General features: G+C 49.2%; 9 protein-coding genes across 9 annotated transcripts; 3 read left to right on the top strand and 6 right to left on the bottom strand.

Moving 5' to 3' along the window:
- Nucleotides 1-14: 14 nt before the first annotated feature.
- Nucleotides 15-496, bottom strand: EDB91DRAFT_1010752 (Molybdopterin biosynthesis MoaE; the record flags this gene model as incomplete). Its single annotated transcript, XM_041312412.1, has 2 exons — nt 15-319; nt 385-496. Coding segments are annotated over 2 exons (417 nt in total), but the record flags the coding sequence as incomplete, so codon positions are not given.
- A 1-nt stretch (nt 497) lies between these two features.
- EDB91DRAFT_1235373 (indigoidine synthase A-like protein) lies at nt 498-3,807 on the top strand (the record flags this gene model as incomplete). The annotated part of the gene is given in 15 exon segments (XM_041321306.1): nt 498-629; nt 804-1,193; nt 1,259-1,263; nt 1,314-1,345; nt 1,399-1,489; nt 1,540-1,555; nt 1,607-1,687; nt 1,726-1,777; nt 1,829-2,008; nt 2,094-2,126; nt 2,179-2,234; nt 2,288-2,475; nt 2,495-2,789; nt 2,842-2,922; nt 3,046-3,807. The coding sequence occupies 15 exon segments, from the start codon at nt 498-500 to the stop codon at nt 3,805-3,807; spliced, it is 2,394 nt and encodes a 797-aa protein (XP_041181527.1).
- An 18-nt stretch (nt 3,808-3,825) lies between these two features.
- On the bottom strand, nt 3,826-6,312 carry EDB91DRAFT_1046654 (P-loop containing nucleoside triphosphate hydrolase protein; the record flags this gene model as incomplete). Its single annotated transcript, XM_041313279.1, has 11 exons — nt 3,826-3,945; nt 3,992-4,166; nt 4,216-4,402; nt 4,450-4,725; nt 4,773-4,914; nt 4,974-5,062; nt 5,112-5,291; nt 5,341-5,501; nt 5,553-5,750; nt 5,805-5,915; nt 5,975-6,312. The coding sequence occupies 11 exons, from the start codon at nt 6,310-6,312 to the stop codon at nt 3,826-3,828; spliced, it is 1,977 nt and encodes a 658-aa protein (XP_041181526.1).
- A 67-nt stretch (nt 6,313-6,379) lies between these two features.
- Nucleotides 6,380-7,909, bottom strand: EDB91DRAFT_1197336 (mitochondrial carrier domain-containing protein). Its single transcript, XM_041320605.1, has 7 exons — nt 7,802-7,909; nt 7,694-7,722; nt 7,567-7,635; nt 7,362-7,512; nt 6,990-7,310; nt 6,829-6,940; nt 6,380-6,775 (listed from the first exon to the last, which is right to left on the bottom strand). The coding sequence occupies exons 1-7, from the start codon at nt 7,842-7,844 to the stop codon at nt 6,562-6,564; spliced, it is 939 nt and encodes a 312-aa protein (XP_041181525.1). The 5' UTR covers nt 7,845-7,909; the 3' UTR covers nt 6,380-6,561.
- EDB91DRAFT_1217965 (PINIT domain-containing protein) lies at nt 7,910-10,847 on the bottom strand. Its single transcript, XM_041320860.1, has 10 exons — nt 10,727-10,847; nt 10,461-10,678; nt 10,116-10,315; nt 9,997-10,065; nt 9,864-9,948; nt 9,548-9,812; nt 9,393-9,498; nt 9,276-9,343; nt 9,063-9,223; nt 7,910-9,009 (listed from the first exon to the last, which is right to left on the bottom strand). Exons 1-10 carry the CDS (start codon nt 10,757-10,759, stop codon nt 8,187-8,189), a joined length of 2,028 nt encoding a protein of 675 aa, XP_041181524.1. The 5' UTR covers nt 10,760-10,847; the 3' UTR covers nt 7,910-8,186.
- Nucleotides 10,848-10,885: 38 nt separating this feature from the next.
- On the top strand, nt 10,886-12,146 carry EDB91DRAFT_774125 (nuclear movement protein nudC). Its single transcript, XM_041328354.1, has 7 exons — nt 10,886-11,065; nt 11,119-11,313; nt 11,361-11,505; nt 11,559-11,580; nt 11,636-11,653; nt 11,704-11,745; nt 11,799-12,146. Exons 1-7 carry the CDS (start codon nt 10,972-10,974, stop codon nt 11,859-11,861), a joined length of 579 nt encoding a protein of 192 aa, XP_041181523.1. The 5' UTR covers nt 10,886-10,971; the 3' UTR covers nt 11,862-12,146.
- On the bottom strand, nt 11,954-13,917 carry EDB91DRAFT_1244537 (WD40-repeat-containing domain protein; the record flags this gene model as incomplete). The annotated part of the gene is made up of 9 exons (XM_041322416.1): nt 11,954-12,351; nt 12,404-12,419; nt 12,467-12,641; nt 12,702-12,823; nt 12,877-12,915; nt 12,965-13,231; nt 13,285-13,443; nt 13,489-13,728; nt 13,783-13,917. The coding sequence occupies 9 exons, from the start codon at nt 13,915-13,917 to the stop codon at nt 11,954-11,956; spliced, it is 1,551 nt and encodes a 516-aa protein (XP_041181522.1).
- Nucleotides 13,918-14,031: 114 nt separating this feature from the next.
- On the top strand, nt 14,032-14,745 carry EDB91DRAFT_1110464 (uncharacterized protein). Its single transcript, XM_041317707.1, has 3 exons — nt 14,032-14,282; nt 14,342-14,461; nt 14,514-14,745. The coding sequence occupies exons 1-3, from the start codon at nt 14,090-14,092 to the stop codon at nt 14,678-14,680; spliced, it is 480 nt and encodes a 159-aa protein (XP_041181521.1). The 5' UTR covers nt 14,032-14,089; the 3' UTR covers nt 14,681-14,745.
- On the bottom strand, nt 14,746-17,762 carry EDB91DRAFT_1110461 (uncharacterized protein). The gene is made up of 6 exons (XM_041317706.1): nt 17,594-17,762; nt 17,256-17,539; nt 16,028-17,204; nt 15,363-15,977; nt 15,002-15,310; nt 14,746-14,950 (listed from the first exon to the last, which is right to left on the bottom strand). Exons 1-6 carry the CDS (start codon nt 17,750-17,752, stop codon nt 14,852-14,854), a joined length of 2,643 nt encoding a protein of 880 aa, XP_041181520.1. The 5' UTR covers nt 17,753-17,762; the 3' UTR covers nt 14,746-14,851.
- Between the last annotated feature and the right edge of the window lies 1 nt (nt 17,763).

Below are 17,763 nucleotides of genomic sequence, written 5' to 3'. Positions count from 1 at the left end.
TCCTCCTCCTTTTCGCCCTCGTAGTACTCCCTCTTCCATATCTGTACCCTTTGCTTCACCTCCTCGAGGATCTGTTCACATGCCACGAATGCTTCCTTCCGATGCGGTGACGCCACTGCTATCACAATCGAGGACTCTCCTACCGGCACGGTCCCCAGCCGATGGTGCAAAGCGCAGGAAATAATAGAGGCCACCGCTGCGGGGGCTGAATGGTGGGCAGAACGTGCGACTGATTGATGTGCTGTTCGGATAATATCTGTCATGGTTTTGATAGCCAACTTGCTATATGCCTGGTATTCTAGACGTGTCACGATTTTTCCTGTCCGTAGCAGGCGGTGAATGTCAAGACATGTGATGATTCTAATGTATTTGCATGGTTGGTACCTTGATATGAGTTTCGAGTGGTGCCGATGAAGACTGCTGTTGCCCCTGCACCATCATCGCTGACTGATTTTATGATTTCGTCGACCTCTAATGACTTGTATGTCAGCACGCATATGCTCTTGCCCACTTCTTCTCTTGCTTCCACTGAGGTGCTTGGATGGGAAGTCGTCATCTCGAATCTGTATGAGTGGATCGGGTCGGGACCGCGAAAACTAAGATGGGAGGAGATAACGAGCAGGGACAACGTAAAATATTGGCTCACGTGGACCAAGAGTATACGCATGCCTGCTGCAAAATAACGATTGAGTCTGCTGCTATCTGAGAACCATTTTCTATCACCCTGTTTTGTCTTGGTTCCTTCACTTCCAATGCTTCGAGCTTCCTTGCGGGGAACCTTTAACCATCAACGTCTTCGGAAGGCGTCGAGTCTAGCTGCTGCTCGGAAGCGTCAAGCTCCCATTGATGTTCACCCCGAGGTGGAGGATGCATTGGCCAGTGGAAAGCCTGTAGTGGCCCTCGAATCAACCATAATTACCCATGGAATGCCGTACCCAACTTCATTGGAGACGGCCCAGTCACTCGAGAGGATAGTCAGGTCCACAGGGAGTGTACCAGCTACCATTGCTGTCCTTGGGGGGCGCATCAAGATTGGTCTTCATCCAGCAGAACTGGAGCGTCTTGCAGACCAAACCAAACCAACCGCCGTAAAGTTGTCCAGACGTGATATTGCGGCTGCAATTGCTCTGAAGAAGGATGGCGGGACTACATGCTGTTCCACCCTTATCTTCGCTGCTCTCGCGGGTATCAAGGTGCGCACTGTGCAATTTTCTTTTTGCGCCGGCATGACTGTCATACTAGGTCTTTGCTACTGGAGGGTAGGTCGGGGAGTGTTAACTTCGAACTCTGGTATGCTAATACGGTGTTTCTAGGCTCGGCGGAGTGCATCGCGGCGGAGAGAATAGTGCGTTACATTTAGTGTTTACGAACTTCTAATGGTCTCGCTCCGTGTCTTAGCAATGGACGTCTCAGCTGATCTACATGAACTCACGCGTTGCCCAGTTGGTATAGTTTCCGCTGGAGTGAAATCCATTCTGGACATAAGACGGTATGACTTCGTGATTATCTCTGTTGCCCGTCGCTGAACTAACACCACAGAACCCTCGAATATCTGGTGCGGCTGCTTGAAGTTCTTGGAGAATTCGTCTCTAATTCAGTCACACAGGAAACGCTTGGTGTACCAGTAGTGTCTTACGCAGAAACGCACGACTTCCCGGCTTTCTATTGCGGTCGAAGCGGTCTTGAGGTACGGGTATACCAAATGTCTGTGTCTTGACTCATAAGTTTCAGTCGCCTTGGAGAGTAAATGATCCTAGGACAGCCGCTCAGATTCTACGTAGGAATGCTGGCACATAGCCTGGGTAACATGAGCTTATCAACATTACAGATACTCATTGGCAGCTGGGCATGTCCAACGGTGCCCTTTTTGCTGTTCCTATCCCTGCTGAATATGAGGCCGTGGGGTTAACCCTTCAGGAGGCAGTCGAACAAGCTGTTCGCGAGTCAGATGAACAAAATATCACTAACCTGGGGAAGGAAGTTACTCCTTGGCTTCTCAAGAGGGTTGGTGAGTTAACACAAGGGAAAATCACTTGCTAGCAGTCAGTACTCAACCTTCCTACACGTGACTCACCGTTCAACTATAATCCCAGACATAGCACTAATCGAGAATACTGCGCTCGTTGGTAAGAAATTGATACAAGAGGCCCTGTCGAAGCATTGACATTTCGAGAACAGGAGGTCAAATTGCAGTAGAATACGCGAAACTTGTTGGAGATGGACATGACCAGGATGTGAGGTGAACTGTCAAACATTAGACACAGCAAATGATGTCCATTTCTCCTAGCAATGCTATCCTGTGATAGGAATACCAGAAAAGCCGGACAAGCTGTCCAGCGCATGCGTTTCCGTCTCATCAGCAGCTACTGATGATCTCAACGAGCAACCGCCACCGCGCGCTTCGTTGATCGTAGTCGGTTGCACAGCAGTGGACATCACCTCCCAGCCTCTCACAGATTCAGACCTTGGACACCAGTCAACATCTCCCGGAAAGGTTTCCTTGTCGCTTAGGAGGTGTTGGCCGCAATATTGCCGAAGCCGCTCACCGAGTCCTTTCGTCGTATGGTAGCAAGTTTTCGGCTGCAACTTTGCTGGTGTCCCCAGTCGGCGATGATTCTTTCGGAAGACTGTTAAGCGAAGAGACACGAATGCTAGGGATGAGGACAGATGGGCTTATTCCCGTACATGGAGGTAGGTCTCCTGTGTGCAGCCTACTTCTGCAGAGATCGGGGGGCTTGAGAGCAGGTGTGGCTGACATGGACCTTGTTCGGAATATGGATGGCCATATGGTTAGTCTTGTCCCTTGACCACCCGTTACAGGTTTGACGAGTTTCTTACCAGGCACGAGAGTCTATTTTGGCACACAAACCAAAGCTACTTGCAGTGGATGGAAACCTATCACCTGATACACTGAAAGTAGTAGTGAGCGAATGTCTTCGGAACAGCGTTGACGGTAAGCTTCTTTGTTGGCATAAGCTGATAGAAGTGACTAAAATTCGTGCTTTGAAGTTTTTTTGTCCGTTCGCATTCACAAGTTTATCGAAGGAGTTGGCTGATAATAGTTCAAATTTTAGTGAACCAACTTCTGTCGTCAAGTCAGCTTCGATTCTTCCCGCTATTGCCAGTAATCTCGACCACCCTACATGGTCACCCATTGCTTTTGCCTCTCCTAACCTACTCGAGCTCGCTCACGTGTATCAACAAGCACAACTTCTGGACCTCACTTCCCATGTTCAGTGGTGGCAGGTTCTGGACGGCCTCGGACTTGGTTCAAAGTTCCGCATGGACCTCGATCTGCTCTCTCGAAGAGATGCATCAGATCACGATACTTCGCGGGGAAACCTGGCCTTCCTTGTTGAAAAAGGTGTTGCCCAAATGGCAATCAATCTCCTACCATTTTTCCAACACCTCGTCATCAAGTGTGGTGACTTAGGAGTCATTGTAGTAATGCGCTTGACGGCAGATGACGCGGCCGAGTCATCGTGGTCAGCGGAGTCGACTAACCATCATGGGCGCTATGTGGTGTCACACTCGTCAACCTCGGGTGATATTGTGATCTTGCAGCATTTTCCTGCAATACAACTCCCAAGCGATGCGTTGGTCAATACAACAGGCGCAGGAGATTCATTGGTTGGAGCTTTGCTAGCCACCTTGGTGCAGTCTCCGAAGGCGTTCCACGCCACAATTAGCCTACGACGCACGATGGACATCGCCCAGCGTGCAGCCCTTTTAAGTTTGCAGAGCTCATCCGCCGTCTCGCCACTGCTATCGTCCTTGCACGAACAACGTTCCCAAAGACATTATTGATAGATCACGATATCGTTTCTATGCCTCATAGTTCACCAGTGGTCCTACCTGAACTGTCTCCCGCTCCCTCCTTCGTCTCTCCTTCTCTGCCAGTTGGGATGCTTTCTTCACTTCCCTCGTTGTCTTCTCGTAATGGGCCTTGTAAAGTATATAAGCACAAGTCAAGATATATATTGAACCGTACCTGGGCTCCATGTTTCAAGCGAGTGATAATGTTGGCTGCCTGGCCCTTGGTCATGTTCTGCAGGGTTGCAGCGACAGCATCTTGATCCAGCGCGCGTTTGACGCGCCGTTTCTGGATGAAATTCTTCTGGCTATCAGATGCAGACGCTTTACGCCATTTTGCAGTTCGGAGGAGCCTTTCTTCATGTCAGAACTGTTATGACTCATGTACAAACGGAGGTATACCCTAGTGCCAATGATCCACGAAGAACCTTTTGCGCGGCATAAGTGTCGCAGCCTCGGATTGCATCACTGAGCGTCTCCGCAGTCATGATCAACCTTTTCCGCATGAACGGAGATACTTTGAACGCCTTCGCAGACGGCATATGCATCGTCGCCTCGGTGAACGTCGCGCGATAGTGCGTAGGCTTGTCTAAACGGCACGTGAGAAAACGATTACTGCAAAATTATCGAGCTGACCCTCATCAGCAGGAATGTGCTCAATACGGATATATCCCTTTCCCAAACACTCCAAGATGTAGATGTCGTTGCCACATCCTACCCATGCATTGGTGCTGAGCTTCGCGACATGAGGAGCACCCGAACAACCGTCGACTAAGGCGAACGGGTTCTGATAATCGAGATATGTTATATATTTCGGATCGGGGATATCATCTCGGCTGTCAGCTAGCACTTGCCCCGTGTCTCCAAGGATGGCAGTCTCAGCACGAGCTTCCAATGTCTCAATGGACTCATCTATGTAATGATGTTAGCCCCGCATTTGCGACGGGAATGCACCTTACCGTCGATAAGTTCCTCAGGATCAAGACCAAAGAGTGTTGGGGTCGAGACCACACCAGCTACCCGGTTAGTAGAGTCGACAAAGTCAATTATGTGGCAGTCCAGTTTGCCTGTCGATGGCGATTGCCGCATCCCCCTCCCGATCTATCGAAAGTGAATGGTGGGCACATGGGAGGCATTTAACATGCTACACTGCAACATACCATCTGTGCGAAGACATTGCGTGACCGAGTTGGGCGAGCAACAATAACGCAGTCGATGTTGGGAATATCGGCGCCCTCAGTAAGAATTGCTGTTCGTCCACAATAAGTCGTCGAAACACCCAACCGTCAAAAACGAACCGCAGTTTACAAGCACGGGGTATTGGCCTGTTTTAAAAGCATTTATCAGCGCATGCCGCTCAGCAGCAGGCGTCCCAGAGTGCAGATAACGTGCAGCAACTCCGAAACCTTGAAATGCCTTTGTCAGCGCTCGTACGTGTGCGATATTTACGCAGAAAACAAGTGTTGATTGGCGCTGCCCTGTTGCAGACATAAATTGTGGGGCTCTGCAATGACGAATATCACTTACCGGCTCTATCTAGCCACGCTTGCACGACAAGGTTGTTCACAGTATCTGTATTGATGATATGCGCCAGGCTTGTAGCATTGAAGTCACCAGTTTTGGAGTTCACAGTGACATTGCGCAAGTCAATGTTCGCCTTGACGGATGTAAAACGCACATCACAGAGCCTGCCATAACAGATTGAGAAGAATCCCCATGTCAAAATTGAACCAGTTGACCATTGTTCCTTGATCATCTCAAGAAAATCACGATGGTACACTATTTGTTGAAACACGGAGCCAAGAGCCAGACCATCATGGCGACTGAAGGTGGCTGAAAACCCGATGATTGGAATAGGGTGAGACAACTGCGGAGGCTGGAAGTTCGCCTCGGGGCTCCTTATTTCAGGATCGAAGTGCGCAAGAATTCGGCGGTATCTGTGTGGAGTGAACTTTTAAACGAATTTCCTAAAAAAAAAACGAGGGCCTCACGAGGGGGCGGCAGCGTGGTGCGCTTCATCAACAATTACTGCCTTCAGACTACTTGGATGAAACTTGGCAAGGCGCTGTGGTTGCAAGAGTGTCTGATAAGTGGCAACTGTTCTGTTCAGTGACGATACATCAGGATGAGAGAAGCGAGTTGTTCAAAGTCAAGTACATACACATCCGCATTTCCAGACGCTTTATGCTTGACGCCCTGCTCAATCTCCACACGCCATTGCGGGAATAGTGCAGCAGCTTGAGCGGCAGCTTGCCTTGCAAGCTCGATGCTATTCACTATAATTAATGCGCGTGATGTGGACGGAGAATGAGATGGTGGAGAAATCTGTGCTAATAAGGATATGAACACAGTTGTTTTACCAGCCCCTGTTGGTAGAGATACGCCAATCCGCGTCGCACCAGCCTGAAGTGCATTCTTGCATGCTTCAAGACACGACTCTTGGTAGGGTCGTAGCTTAACCGTGACAGCGCTGGCAAAATGACGCCGACAGCTGAACATACAAATAGTTCGGGAGATATCCCTGTTTACAGTTGTAGTGTGATGTTGCTCAAATCGCCTCACAATGTTGGTCATGAATGTCTTCTGCATTCGGTATGAACTGAGGCCTACTAGTGTGGGAGTATGTAGAAGAGTCCATACCCGGAGGTAACCCAGTGAAGATGAAATAAAGTCTAGTGATAAATCGTGATGCGGCGGACAAAGGAAGGGATGGAGCCAAAGCCCAAGTAAATATGCGATGCAAATCATTTAACCAGATCCACCAGAGTAGACCTTGCCGAACATGACTTGCTGGAGCTTGTCATATAGCGACAAAACACCAGCACCAGCAACACCACGGAGAATGTTGGCACCTGCACCCTTGAACAACGACTTCATACCCTCCTTGGCGACAATCTGAGAGCCAGCGTCGAACATGGACTTGTAGTGAACACCAGCACCGGAGGTCATCATCATGCGACGACTGGAGGTGACGGTATGAGTGTTGAGGTAAATTGAAAGCAGGCTAGAACTCACCGGATAGTGTCAAGAGGGTAGGAAGCAAGACCAGCACCGATGGTAACACCCCAGCCAAGAGCGAACGAAGCCAAGAACGAGCCCTCAAGAGCACCAACGAGAACGACAGGTTCTGCAACCACAATTAATGACATGATAAAAAGTTGGTTTAGTCAACGTACTAAGCGAATCGTAGACACCGAAGTAGAGACCACGGTAGACAATGATACCGACGACCGAAGGGACGAAGCCACGGTAGAGACCCGCGATACCGTCTGAAGCGAGAGTCTTCTTGTACACGTCAACAAGACCGTTGAATTGACGAGCTCCTCCACCCTTGGAGGACTTGGCATCGTTGGCAAGTCGAGTACGAGCGTAATCAAGGGAGTAGACAAAGAGCAGCGAAGAGGCACCAGCAGCACCACCGGATGCAACGTTGCCAGCGAACCATCTCCAGTAGCCCTCGGACTTCTTGAAGCCGAACAAAGACTTGAAATAATCCTCTGAAAATTTTATTAGTGATAAGCATACATAAGAGCAGAGGAATAACGCACTGAAGGCGAAGTTCAAGGCCTGTGTAGGGAAGTACCGAATCACGTTGGCGGTGTTACCTCTCCAGAGTGAGACCATGCCTTCTTCCTTGTATGTACGGCTGAATGCGTCCCCGACACCCTTGTAGGGAGTAGCTAGACGACCCTGCTTAATCTGGGATGCAAGGTGTAAGATATTTGCACGCTGGCTAGAGGATAGAAGACATACCATCTCATCCTGATTTTGTACCAAGAGCTTGATACGCTCAATTGGGGCCGCCGAGGTCTTCGCAACGGCCTACAAAACACGACGTCAGCGTCGAAAATCTTCACCAAACTGCAGTGCCGACACGTACAGCAGAAACACCACCCATCAGGAAGTCCACTGTTAGAGACTGTATTAGCGCTCCATACGAGACACGGTGCCCAAGCTACTGGACAAGCCGTGACGACGAGGAACTCACCCATGAAGTCCTGGGGAGTCTTGACCCTCTTAGTTTCGGCCATTTTTTAATTAGAAAGCCAACAAGGAAAGGCTGAGTGGAGAAGGATGAAGGTGAAAGGATGAGAACCAAGTAGCGAAAAAAGTTCGCGTCAAAAAGGAATTCGGAATAATCCGGAATGTTTTATCTCCGCTCTTCACCGACCGAACAGCACTTAAGCGTTCCGGGTGGTCTCTGTTCCGCTACTTGATCTTCCGAGTCGTCGCACAGTCGAGTACGTAAATGAGGATGGTTGCATACAGTGTATTGTGCTATCTGCAGAAACAATTGAGTATTATGACCAACCTGACCTAAACAGACGTATAGTAGCGAAATAATAAACTGTCCTTGCAATGCGAAAATAATATTAAGGCCACACGCCTGGTCGACTCGTAGAACCGCTAGGTCTGGACGGATAATAACTGTTGTGACTGTACGTATCATACGAACTACGAACCGTGTCATGAGGAGAAGTAGCCGCCGCAGGTGGCACGTATAAGTTTGGGTTGTATGACGGAATACGTACTGGAGGTAATTGAGGGATAGGATAATTACTCGGCCCAGTAGGATACGCAGCCGCAGGTGACCGGGGCGTAGTCATAGGTACGACATTGGCAACTGGTGACACGGGTGGAAGATGCACCGCATGAGGCTGTGGCGGCGGTTGTGGTTGCTGAGGTGCTGGAACAGAATCAATCCGGGATTTCTTCCAGATCTGCTCTGTAGGTGAGGGTGCACCAGAAGGTGCCTTGCGCTTCTCCAGAGAACTCCGCGCTACGGGTGGTGGCTGGGGCTCTTCCTCGTCGGAGTCAGCTGTTAGGTCGATTACATCACCTCGAGGTTGCCGCGCGGTCGTGAGAAGAATTGGGTTGGATGTGGGACTGGATAAATTGTTCATCGGATAGGAATCCGATAGCTCCTGCTTGACTCTGCCTTCGTCCTCGTCATCGGAATCCAGTACAAGAATCTCCACGTTTTGTCTCGCATGGGCTTTTGCAGCAGCCTCTTCATCCACTGATGCTGGTGATGATCCACGAGGAGGCGAGAGTCTGGACGGAGCTGTCACCGGATGGGAGGCCATCCAGGAAGCTGAACCAAACTTATTGTCGCTTGTGTGCCATTGCCCATCGCTTTCAACAATAACATCATCGACACACTCGGAAGTATCCATCAAAATCTGGTCGAAATACCTATTGGCATATTATGTTAGTCAACTGGCGATTCAGACACATAACCGACGAACCCGTCGATGATAAGATCTTCGTAATTTAGAACCTTCTCGCATACAGGGCAAAGCCACGTTGTCGTTTGCTCCATGCAGCTGAACCACGAGGTCGCATCAAAGCACTGCGGATGAGGGCATAGTATTGATCTACACGGCGTTTTCACTCGCATGAAGCTCAGCTACACCATTTAACCATGAGAAAAAGTCAACCTGGGTGAAAGACGTTCATACTGGGCATTTCAAAGACATCTTCTGTGATCCAGCAATAATATCATCATCCTCGCTTGAAGTTTTGTTCACTACAAAAAAAAATTAACAAGTGCCTTGGTCAATGAATAAATGCTTTACTCTGTGCCACAATATCTTCACCATTGCGATACTTGCCCTTCTTGAGCTTGTCTACGAGCTGATCTACAGTCGTGGCTTCAACAAGCATGACAATCAGATAGAATTTCTGCTGGCGATACTAAGGCAAACCGTGTGTAGATGACAGATCTACCCACCTTGGGCTGTATGGGTTGCTGGCTGTTCACGTATACCATTTCGACTCGGTTTTGCCCCGTCATTCTGACGTGCTTCCCAAGGTCTGCTGGCGGGGCAGTGCCTGGCTTCTTCTTCAAACCCTTCAGGTTCGCACTTAGCTGTGTGCCATTGACTCGCACTTCACACGTGGGAGGAAATTCGATCGGACAAGGTGCCGTGGTGGGCCTGAATCCTGACGAATAAAACGTGTTTGAGGTGCAGTATAATCGAAGCTGGAACTTGGCTCTAGAGGAGTGTGTCAAACTTAAGACATCTGATCCACTGACGGAAACATACGTGGTCGAGTTGAGCTTCATCGACTGCTCGCTGGTGAGAGTGAAAGTTAAAGTTTGCTGTTTTCGATCTGTTGAGCTTGTAGATTCTAGAAAATGGTTAAACTGGAAAGTTGTAGAAAGTGCAGAATACTCACCAGGACACTCGACAATGCCAGATACAGCCTGATCTACACGAAAGAACGGGGAGGGCTTGAAGCGCATGCCTGCGGTATGTGTTGGTGACACTGAGCTAAGCCGTAAACATATATCTTACCGGGTTTGGACACAGCTGACGAACCGGCGCTTGTGGTTGGTGGCGGGGGTAGCCGAGGGGGGGCATAGGGATCATAGCGGCCAGCGGGCATCGCGGTAAAACTGCTACGGACTGGAGTCGAAGCTGAATTATATGCTGCTGAGGGAACAGAAGGTAATGACTGGGATGCCATCGCTCCTGGCATACGGGAGCTCGTGTACCTGATGGTCAAGCGCGCGGTCAGTTCTTTATCCGGAACAAAGGATGCTACCACACACGAAAGAGCTAATCGAAGGAGCTCAGAAACGCAGCGCATGAGAAATGCCACGCACGCAAAATGAGTCAAAGGCATGAAAGGGCACTCACATTCCGGTATTGCGAACCTGGTATAGTATATGCTTCGCTTTGGTCCATTTGTCGATGTTGTTAGCTTGACGCCAGGCTTCTAACTGATACACGATCCTCTCGATCAGGTCCTGCTTCTTTCCAGACTTGTGAAATACGGTGTTGCATTCCTCATTGAAGCCGGTAAGAATTTGTTTGAGTTTATCCACCGTATTATGCTTGACCGTGTGCCGCAAATTCTGGAGTAATAATTTAGTAAAATATGATATAAGATTTACAAACCAGACCTCGAAATCACTCCAAGAATCATTGGCGGCCATTGATGCCTCCGCTGTCTGCCACTGTAAGCAAAAGCGTTCAGGAGAACAGAGAAGAATTGAGGACCAAGCTGAGCGGGAACAATTTAGGTTTACATACAAGATACCATAATACACAAAGGTAAACAAAGTAGATCCTACACTCGCTCACGTGCGCCATATCTAAGTCATTCTCATCGTTTAAACTTGTACGATTGTCCCATTGTTCCAAACGTATGTCTTCAGACAACGACTACGACAAGCTCACGAAGGAAGAGAGAGAAACTCGCGATAAGGCCGATAGGGAACGTGAGGCGGCCGAACAGGCTGGTATGGATCTCACCTAATCGGCGGTTGATCAGATCATAGACCATGGCATGTAGCTCTCCCATACACATGGAAGCAAGAGTTGGGTGAAGTCGACATCACTGTTCCTGTCCCAAAAGGGACAAGAGCCAGGGACTTAGTTGTTGTCATTCAGAAGAAAAAACTTAGCGTTGGTCTCAAGGGTAAGGACAAAATAATGGAAGGCGAGCTCTGCAAGGAGATTAAACTGGAGGACAGTACATGGACACTCGGTGAGGTACCGCTTCCATGAAACGTGCTGATTATTAACCGTGTTTAGAGGATCAGCAGTCCCTTCTTATCCATCTGGAAAAGCTGAATACACAACAGTGGTGGGACAACGTCCTCACCCATCACCCCAAGATCGACACCCGCAAGATCCAGCCAGAAAACAGTAAGCTCAGCGACCTTGATGGAGAAACCAGGTAATATTTTGCTGTTATATCAGCCAAAGCTCGCTCTTATCCAACTTCTCCAGGGGCATGGTCGAAAAGATGATGGTGCGTGCCTAGCATGTCTATATTTTCTCTACCAACTTGTTTCTTGTACCTCTAGTTTGACAACCAACAGAAGGTTTGTCCTTTATTATATTTATGACCTATGTGCATTCAATGCGCCTTCAGCAAATGGGAAAACCTACCTCGGACGAGCTGAAGAAGATGGAGGTTAGTAACTTCTATGTCGAGTTTCCTGAGGCTGACCGGCTTTGATGTCTTAGGCATTGAAAAAGTTCCAAGCCGCCCACCCTGAACTAGACTTCTCGAACGCCAAGATCTCATAACCTAGTGTGATGAGGGGGTCAGGTTTCATGTTGCCCCCGCCCATGTATCTCGAGGAGATTATACGTCATGTGAATAACACGAGGTACAGGAATTATCTTAGGGTTTCTCTCCAAATCCAAATCCTACGTCTCCCAACTGTAACCAATAACTGTCCTCCAAAGCCAAGCATGCAAGCCTGCACGCTTTCCTGTGCACCAGGAACTAGAACCTTCCACGTCTGCGACTCGGGTGATTTCCCAAAAGGTTTTGTAATTGGTTGATCATCGTCTTCTCCATCTTCGTCCAGGCGCAGGTGATTTAAATCAGATGCAATATCAGGTTCAGGCGGGTCTGGCGCTATCACGCGGGGGTGGAAGTTTGCGAGATTGTACAGACGAACGCTGTCAGGAAAAGACAATGCAAGTATGTAATCGCCCGTGGACGTTTGTGTGACGTGAGCATGTCGATTCAGCTGGGGTAACGAGGTCACGGATATGAGCGTGAATGATGCTGCAAAGATGGAGTTAGTTACTAGTTATCAAACTGAAATGTTGATGCACACAGCTCTCCTGATAATCCTGCACAACAATCAGCCCCATGAATAAAGAGATACTGGGGGATGTACCGATGAGCACCCCCTGAGCACCCCTTCAGATAATTGGCCTGGGGGAAAAAATCTATCAAATCCAATCCACCGGAAAATTGTCACAGTGCCATCTTCGTAGTATAGATCATCCTTGCGACCGTGACGCCTCATGAGAGCGGGTGCGCTATGAGTTACCAAAGTGTCGGTGTTAAGCCTGCTTTGCCATGGTCGGCGAAGTGAGAACGCTATCATTTATTTACATAAAATAACGCACCAGCTCACGGACATGATGCGCGCTTTGTGAATGCGAGTGCTGCTGAAGAGAGGTTTGTCCTCACGAGCAAGCTTACCGAAAGATACTGGGGGGAATCTCCATATCTTTACCGCTCGATCTAGCTGAGCCAATTTCGAAATCGTTACGTGAATCATGCAACCTCGAAAGGACTTACTCCGCATGTAGCGACCAGAGGATGCGTCGGATGGAATGCCTCATTCTCATACGTCAATCACGGCATCAGCTTAATCTACAGTACTCACAGCGCTCAGAACGGCAGCGTCATGACCGCCAGATGGGCCTCCACAAAGAACAGCGACACATCGGCCCGTGCCCATACCCTCCGGCTCGCTGGCTTGTAGCCCGTGAGGAGCTCCGCCTAGGCTTGGGGCTTTAGATGGTGGCCAGTGAGGATTGTTGGGGTCCTGTTGCGGTGAGATTGCTAAATCATATATACGTGTTGTAAAATCCCTTGAAGTGGTGCAGAAAAGAGAGGGATGATTGGGATGAACGACTATCGATGTGATCGGCTAATCACGATAACTGTCCAACAGTAGACTGGAAGAAGGGCGCAGGTACTCACCCCACCGTGTCCACGCAAGTGGCTAATGATCTCGCCTTTCACTGCATTTAGGATGTAGAGGATGCTGCCACCTGAGAAAACAACGAGAGGCTCTAGTGGCGCCTCAGCAGACAGCGCCCACCCCAAGGCCGCTACGGCGGTCTTCTTCCTTCCACTCGTCTACACACGAGTTAGATGAGCAGGTACATAAATGTCATGCCATACGTTCTCTACTTGGTTTGGTACGGACACTGAAAGGGCCTTACGCGACCTCGAGGCATTGAGTGGAATAACAAGTAGAGAGTCCAGGGCCCCAATTGCGAGGGTCCCAGACCAGTCGGAAATCACCTGCTTCCATAGGTCTCGAAGTTCTTCGGTAATCTTCATGCCATGCCACAGAGACTCCAAAGACTGTTCAGACCATGGAAAGAGTGCAGCGCAGTAACATTCCTTAGCGAAGTCGAGCTGACAACAGCACTTCGGCTCAAGTCACAATCAAAAAACGAAATCAGCACGGACATCAATGGTTTTAGAAAGCGTGAATGGCTTGGAGCAAGTAGGGTCTTGAAACCAGGGAGGCTTATGGTCATCAGCGACTATCTCGTTGTCGTCGAGAAACTCATCCGCCGTCGAGCTGCTGGTATTCGTCTGCATCTACCAGAACGTACCACAGATATGATAAGATAGGATAACGAGATGGAAGATATCGACTGAGAAACGTTTTGAAAGGAAAGGGCCTACATATCGACAAAAAAGGGAATTGTTCATCAACCTTTTTCGCCGACCCCCGCCTAACAACCTCATTCCATCACTCATACCAGTCGCTATGTCTGGATTATCCCCACAGCCCTCGGAAGGCGTTTACGAACCCAAACCTGCACTGGGCAATGCAACCACCATAGGTCTTCAAGCAGGTATTGTCGGCGCGTTTGTAAGTGCAGTTCAAAATGCCTTGGGATCGCATTCTCGAGGCGCTGCTGGGTTCTTGACACGCAGTGGAGGCACTATTGGAACTTTCGGTAAGAGAAACAAAATGGACTGCAATATGAGAGTAATGAATTCAGCTCCATCTTTACAGCCGCCATGGGCGCTGCTTTTGCGTTCACGGAGTCAGCTGTAGCGAATCAACGAGAAACCAACGATGCGCTGAATGGCATTGCGGGTGGTTGTGCAGCAGGATTCCTCGCGGGTCTTCGAAGTGTGTTGTCATGCCGGATCTATTATTCATTTACCTTACCTGCCAACCTCAGCACGCTCAATACCGGTTGCACTTGGGTCGTGCGTCGTAATAGGCGCAGCTATGGGCACGTTCGACTACGCAGGGGAAATCGCTGGCAGGTCGAAAGAGGAAAAGGAAGAGAAGAAAAAGAAGTTCTTCAAGCCAGTACCTCAGCCTGTCCACCACGCTTCCGAGTAAATGCATCATCACTCTATAGCCCACCATGCCAATTCTATATAGATTTAAATGCTGGCACCGAGCTTTCACACTTTTGAGATGCATTCTAAGTGAATTCAACGGACATGCGTGGGGATACAACATGACAAAACGGTTGATCAAAAAATCACAAAGTCGCTGATGGTTTTTTAACTAGGTGGAGGGACGCACAAGCTCCTCGATATGTGCATAGACTTCACTCTGGTGAGCCGTGTAATACTCCGGCCAAGACCTCGCGCTTTTGCAAGGTTGCTAAACGAAATTGCTATCAGGAAGGGAGGATATATGTAGACCATGGCTCACATGTTGTGATAACCTTGCCCACACCCTCTCGTCGTCATCATCTTCCCCTCCACCATTGGCAAAGAATTCACAGATTACCTCAAAATCCTCTCGTTCCAAATTTTCTTGTGATTCAGTAGGAGAAGTCGGCAATGCAGCTAATCGAGGTTTTTTCGACGGGCCAGGCCTTTCCTCCCCGGTTGGTTTGTCAATATTCCCAGGCATAGACTTGCGAAACGCAATATTTGCCCTCTTGCGGATGTCAGTAAGTTGCGTTTTCAATTTCAACGACGTCTGCATCTGCCAAGACCCAACCGAGTGATGGGGCATCTGCGTCCAAAGTGTAAGATAAAGTAGATACACATCGAGGGTGATCACATACCTTTTTGTGCACAGCTTGAAGGAGGACCGCGGTGGACATCGTGGGATCTTCATTCAGCAGGAATTGAGCATATCGACAGAAGTACTCCATTTCTGGCTGTGTGAAGTAAAACTTTCCATCTCTCATGGTTTTGCGCGTCTCTAGAGGAGGGGGAGTAGGAGACCGTTGTGCATGATGGGACTTTGCCTCTTTCGAGGAAGGTAGCGGGGGTGCCGCCGATATTCCCGGGGAAGTGGGTGCAGATCTCTTTGTCACTTTCTTTGTCGGCGTCTCTGCAGGCGTGACCTTCTTTGGCTTTGGCTTTGGCTTGATATCTGACGCAGATTTCCGATTCTCTTTCTTGATGGAAAGAGGAGCTTCCACCTGCACGAATTCATAAAATGTAGGTCCCCTTCCACGCTTCGAATGTTTAACATAGACACCTCCGTCGAGCGTGTACTCGGTTTCATCCACCAGCATGTTCTCAGCGATGCAGTCGGCAACGAACGATGACTGGAGCGGAACCTTGCCGCAAGCCTGAGCCTCACTCAAGAGCCCCTGGAATGTTTGCGAGCGCGTGAAGAGGATGACATAATCTGCATCTGCAATACTCCCAATGACCTTGCCTTTATTCTTCTACATGATGTTCGTAAAAACCAAGATGGATGCGTAAAGAAGATACTGACCTTGATGTTCGAAACGACTCCTGATCGCCCCTGCAGATCAACCTGCACAAAGAATGTCAGAGGCCGCCCTCGATCGCCGAGGAATACCTCTCCAGGGTTCTTTCTTGCGTTTGTGCGGTCGTGTGAGCTTGGTAGAGACTGCTCAAATATGCCATCTGAACCAATAGGAGGGGCATCTTCGTCACCATCAGATTCATCAGGTGTCACAGCACGTTCCTTGCCCTTGAGAGATCGTTTGTTAGGCGTTTTTCCGGGTGGGATTGCCTCGTAATTAGCTTTGCGCTTCCCTGAAGGAGGCAATAAAATCCGAGACGGTGAGCGTGAGAATGCATCGGGGCGAGGTTTGCGTGCGGAAGGACGAGGTTGTTTCTCCGAACGTTTCGACATACGAACTTCGGGAGTTCCACTGCGTGATTTATAAGATGATGATGAAGGAGGGTAGGGTAGGTCTGTAGCAACCATTGAATCTGGCGTCTGTTCGCGATGAATGGCAGTCGGAGCACTGGATGAAACTTCGAGTTGGGCATGCATGGGCGAGGGTTGTCCCGCCTGCAAGAATTCACCTCCGTTATTGTTCCTCATAACATCCATCAAAGTCATAAGCATCTGAAAACTCTGTGGGTCCCTTAAGTTGTTGAACGACATTCCTGTTGGCATCATTATTGGTGGAGACATGAACGGCATTTGGCCAGGAAGAAGCTGTTGGGGAGGAAATTGGCCGTACAGGTATGGTTGTGGAGGAATAGGGAATTGTTGAGAGAACGATGCAGCTTGCGAAAATTGTGGTTGAGAGAACTGAGAAACTTGAGAAAACTGGGCATGCGGAAATGGTGCTGGCGTGGAGGGTTGTGCTAATTGGGTTTGTGGAGGAGCCTGAGGAGCCTGAGAATTGTAAGGCAATGGAATGAATTGCTGAAGTGGTGCAATGGGTTGAGGGGTATTGGATGTTTGAAGAGGTGGAGAAATGCTTAGTGCATGATTATACGTTGGCTGGCCTACATGTTCTGAAGGCGGCTGTACATGTTGTGGAGCGACGAGTGGAGATTGTTGCGGTAACTGAGGTGGAATTAGATTATTCTGGATCAGAGGGAGATCAGCAGCCAGAGTTGCAGGAACGTGGTTGAGTATATGCTTTGCGACTGGTTCGTCAGGCGTAATGCGGGGCGTAGGTAACGGACTTCTTATCGAGGAGATCAGCGGAGAGCTCCCTTCAGGGCGAGAAACTAACTTTGACTTTGAGACGAGTTGTTCGACCTCGGCTTCTTCACCATCGGCTGGAATGTCGTCGATGACGATTGGTTTGCCATCATCCAGAGTTTGTGCCCCAGCCCAGCCATCAACTTCGAGGAGGGGTTTCCTGGCTTCGATACTCTTACGTAGCCATTGAAATTCAAGGACGGCTTTTTCTGGGGTCTGATGCCAGGTGCGAATGAGACGCTTCCCGTCGAGTTGTGAAGAATCAACGAGAATTATGTCTGCATCCTCTGGGCGACTGGGATGTGCGCCGGCTTTCTACAAAAACATAATATTATGAGGTCTGTTCGGTGAGGCAACAAGATTACATACCCTCATCATACGGACTAAGTTTGGCCGCTGTAATATGCCATTGACTTGCAAATGGATGTTGTACCCTCTACCATCTGGATGAACAAGAATTTTCTGGTTCTCAGAAGTGCTCTGTGATGCAAAGAGCGTGTCCATGAGTGGCTCGGATGACTGTTCCATGGCTTATGCCA

The sequence above is a fragment of the Suillus paluster genome (genome assembly GCF_016628075.1).
Source record: "Suillus paluster strain FC165 chromosome Unknown EDB91scaffold_7, whole genome shotgun sequence".
Classification (NCBI taxonomy): Eukaryota; Fungi; Basidiomycota; class Agaricomycetes; order Boletales; family Suillaceae; genus Suillus; species Suillus paluster.
Note: the sequence above shows the minus strand (reverse complement) of the source record. Positions and strands in the feature narration are given on the sequence as shown.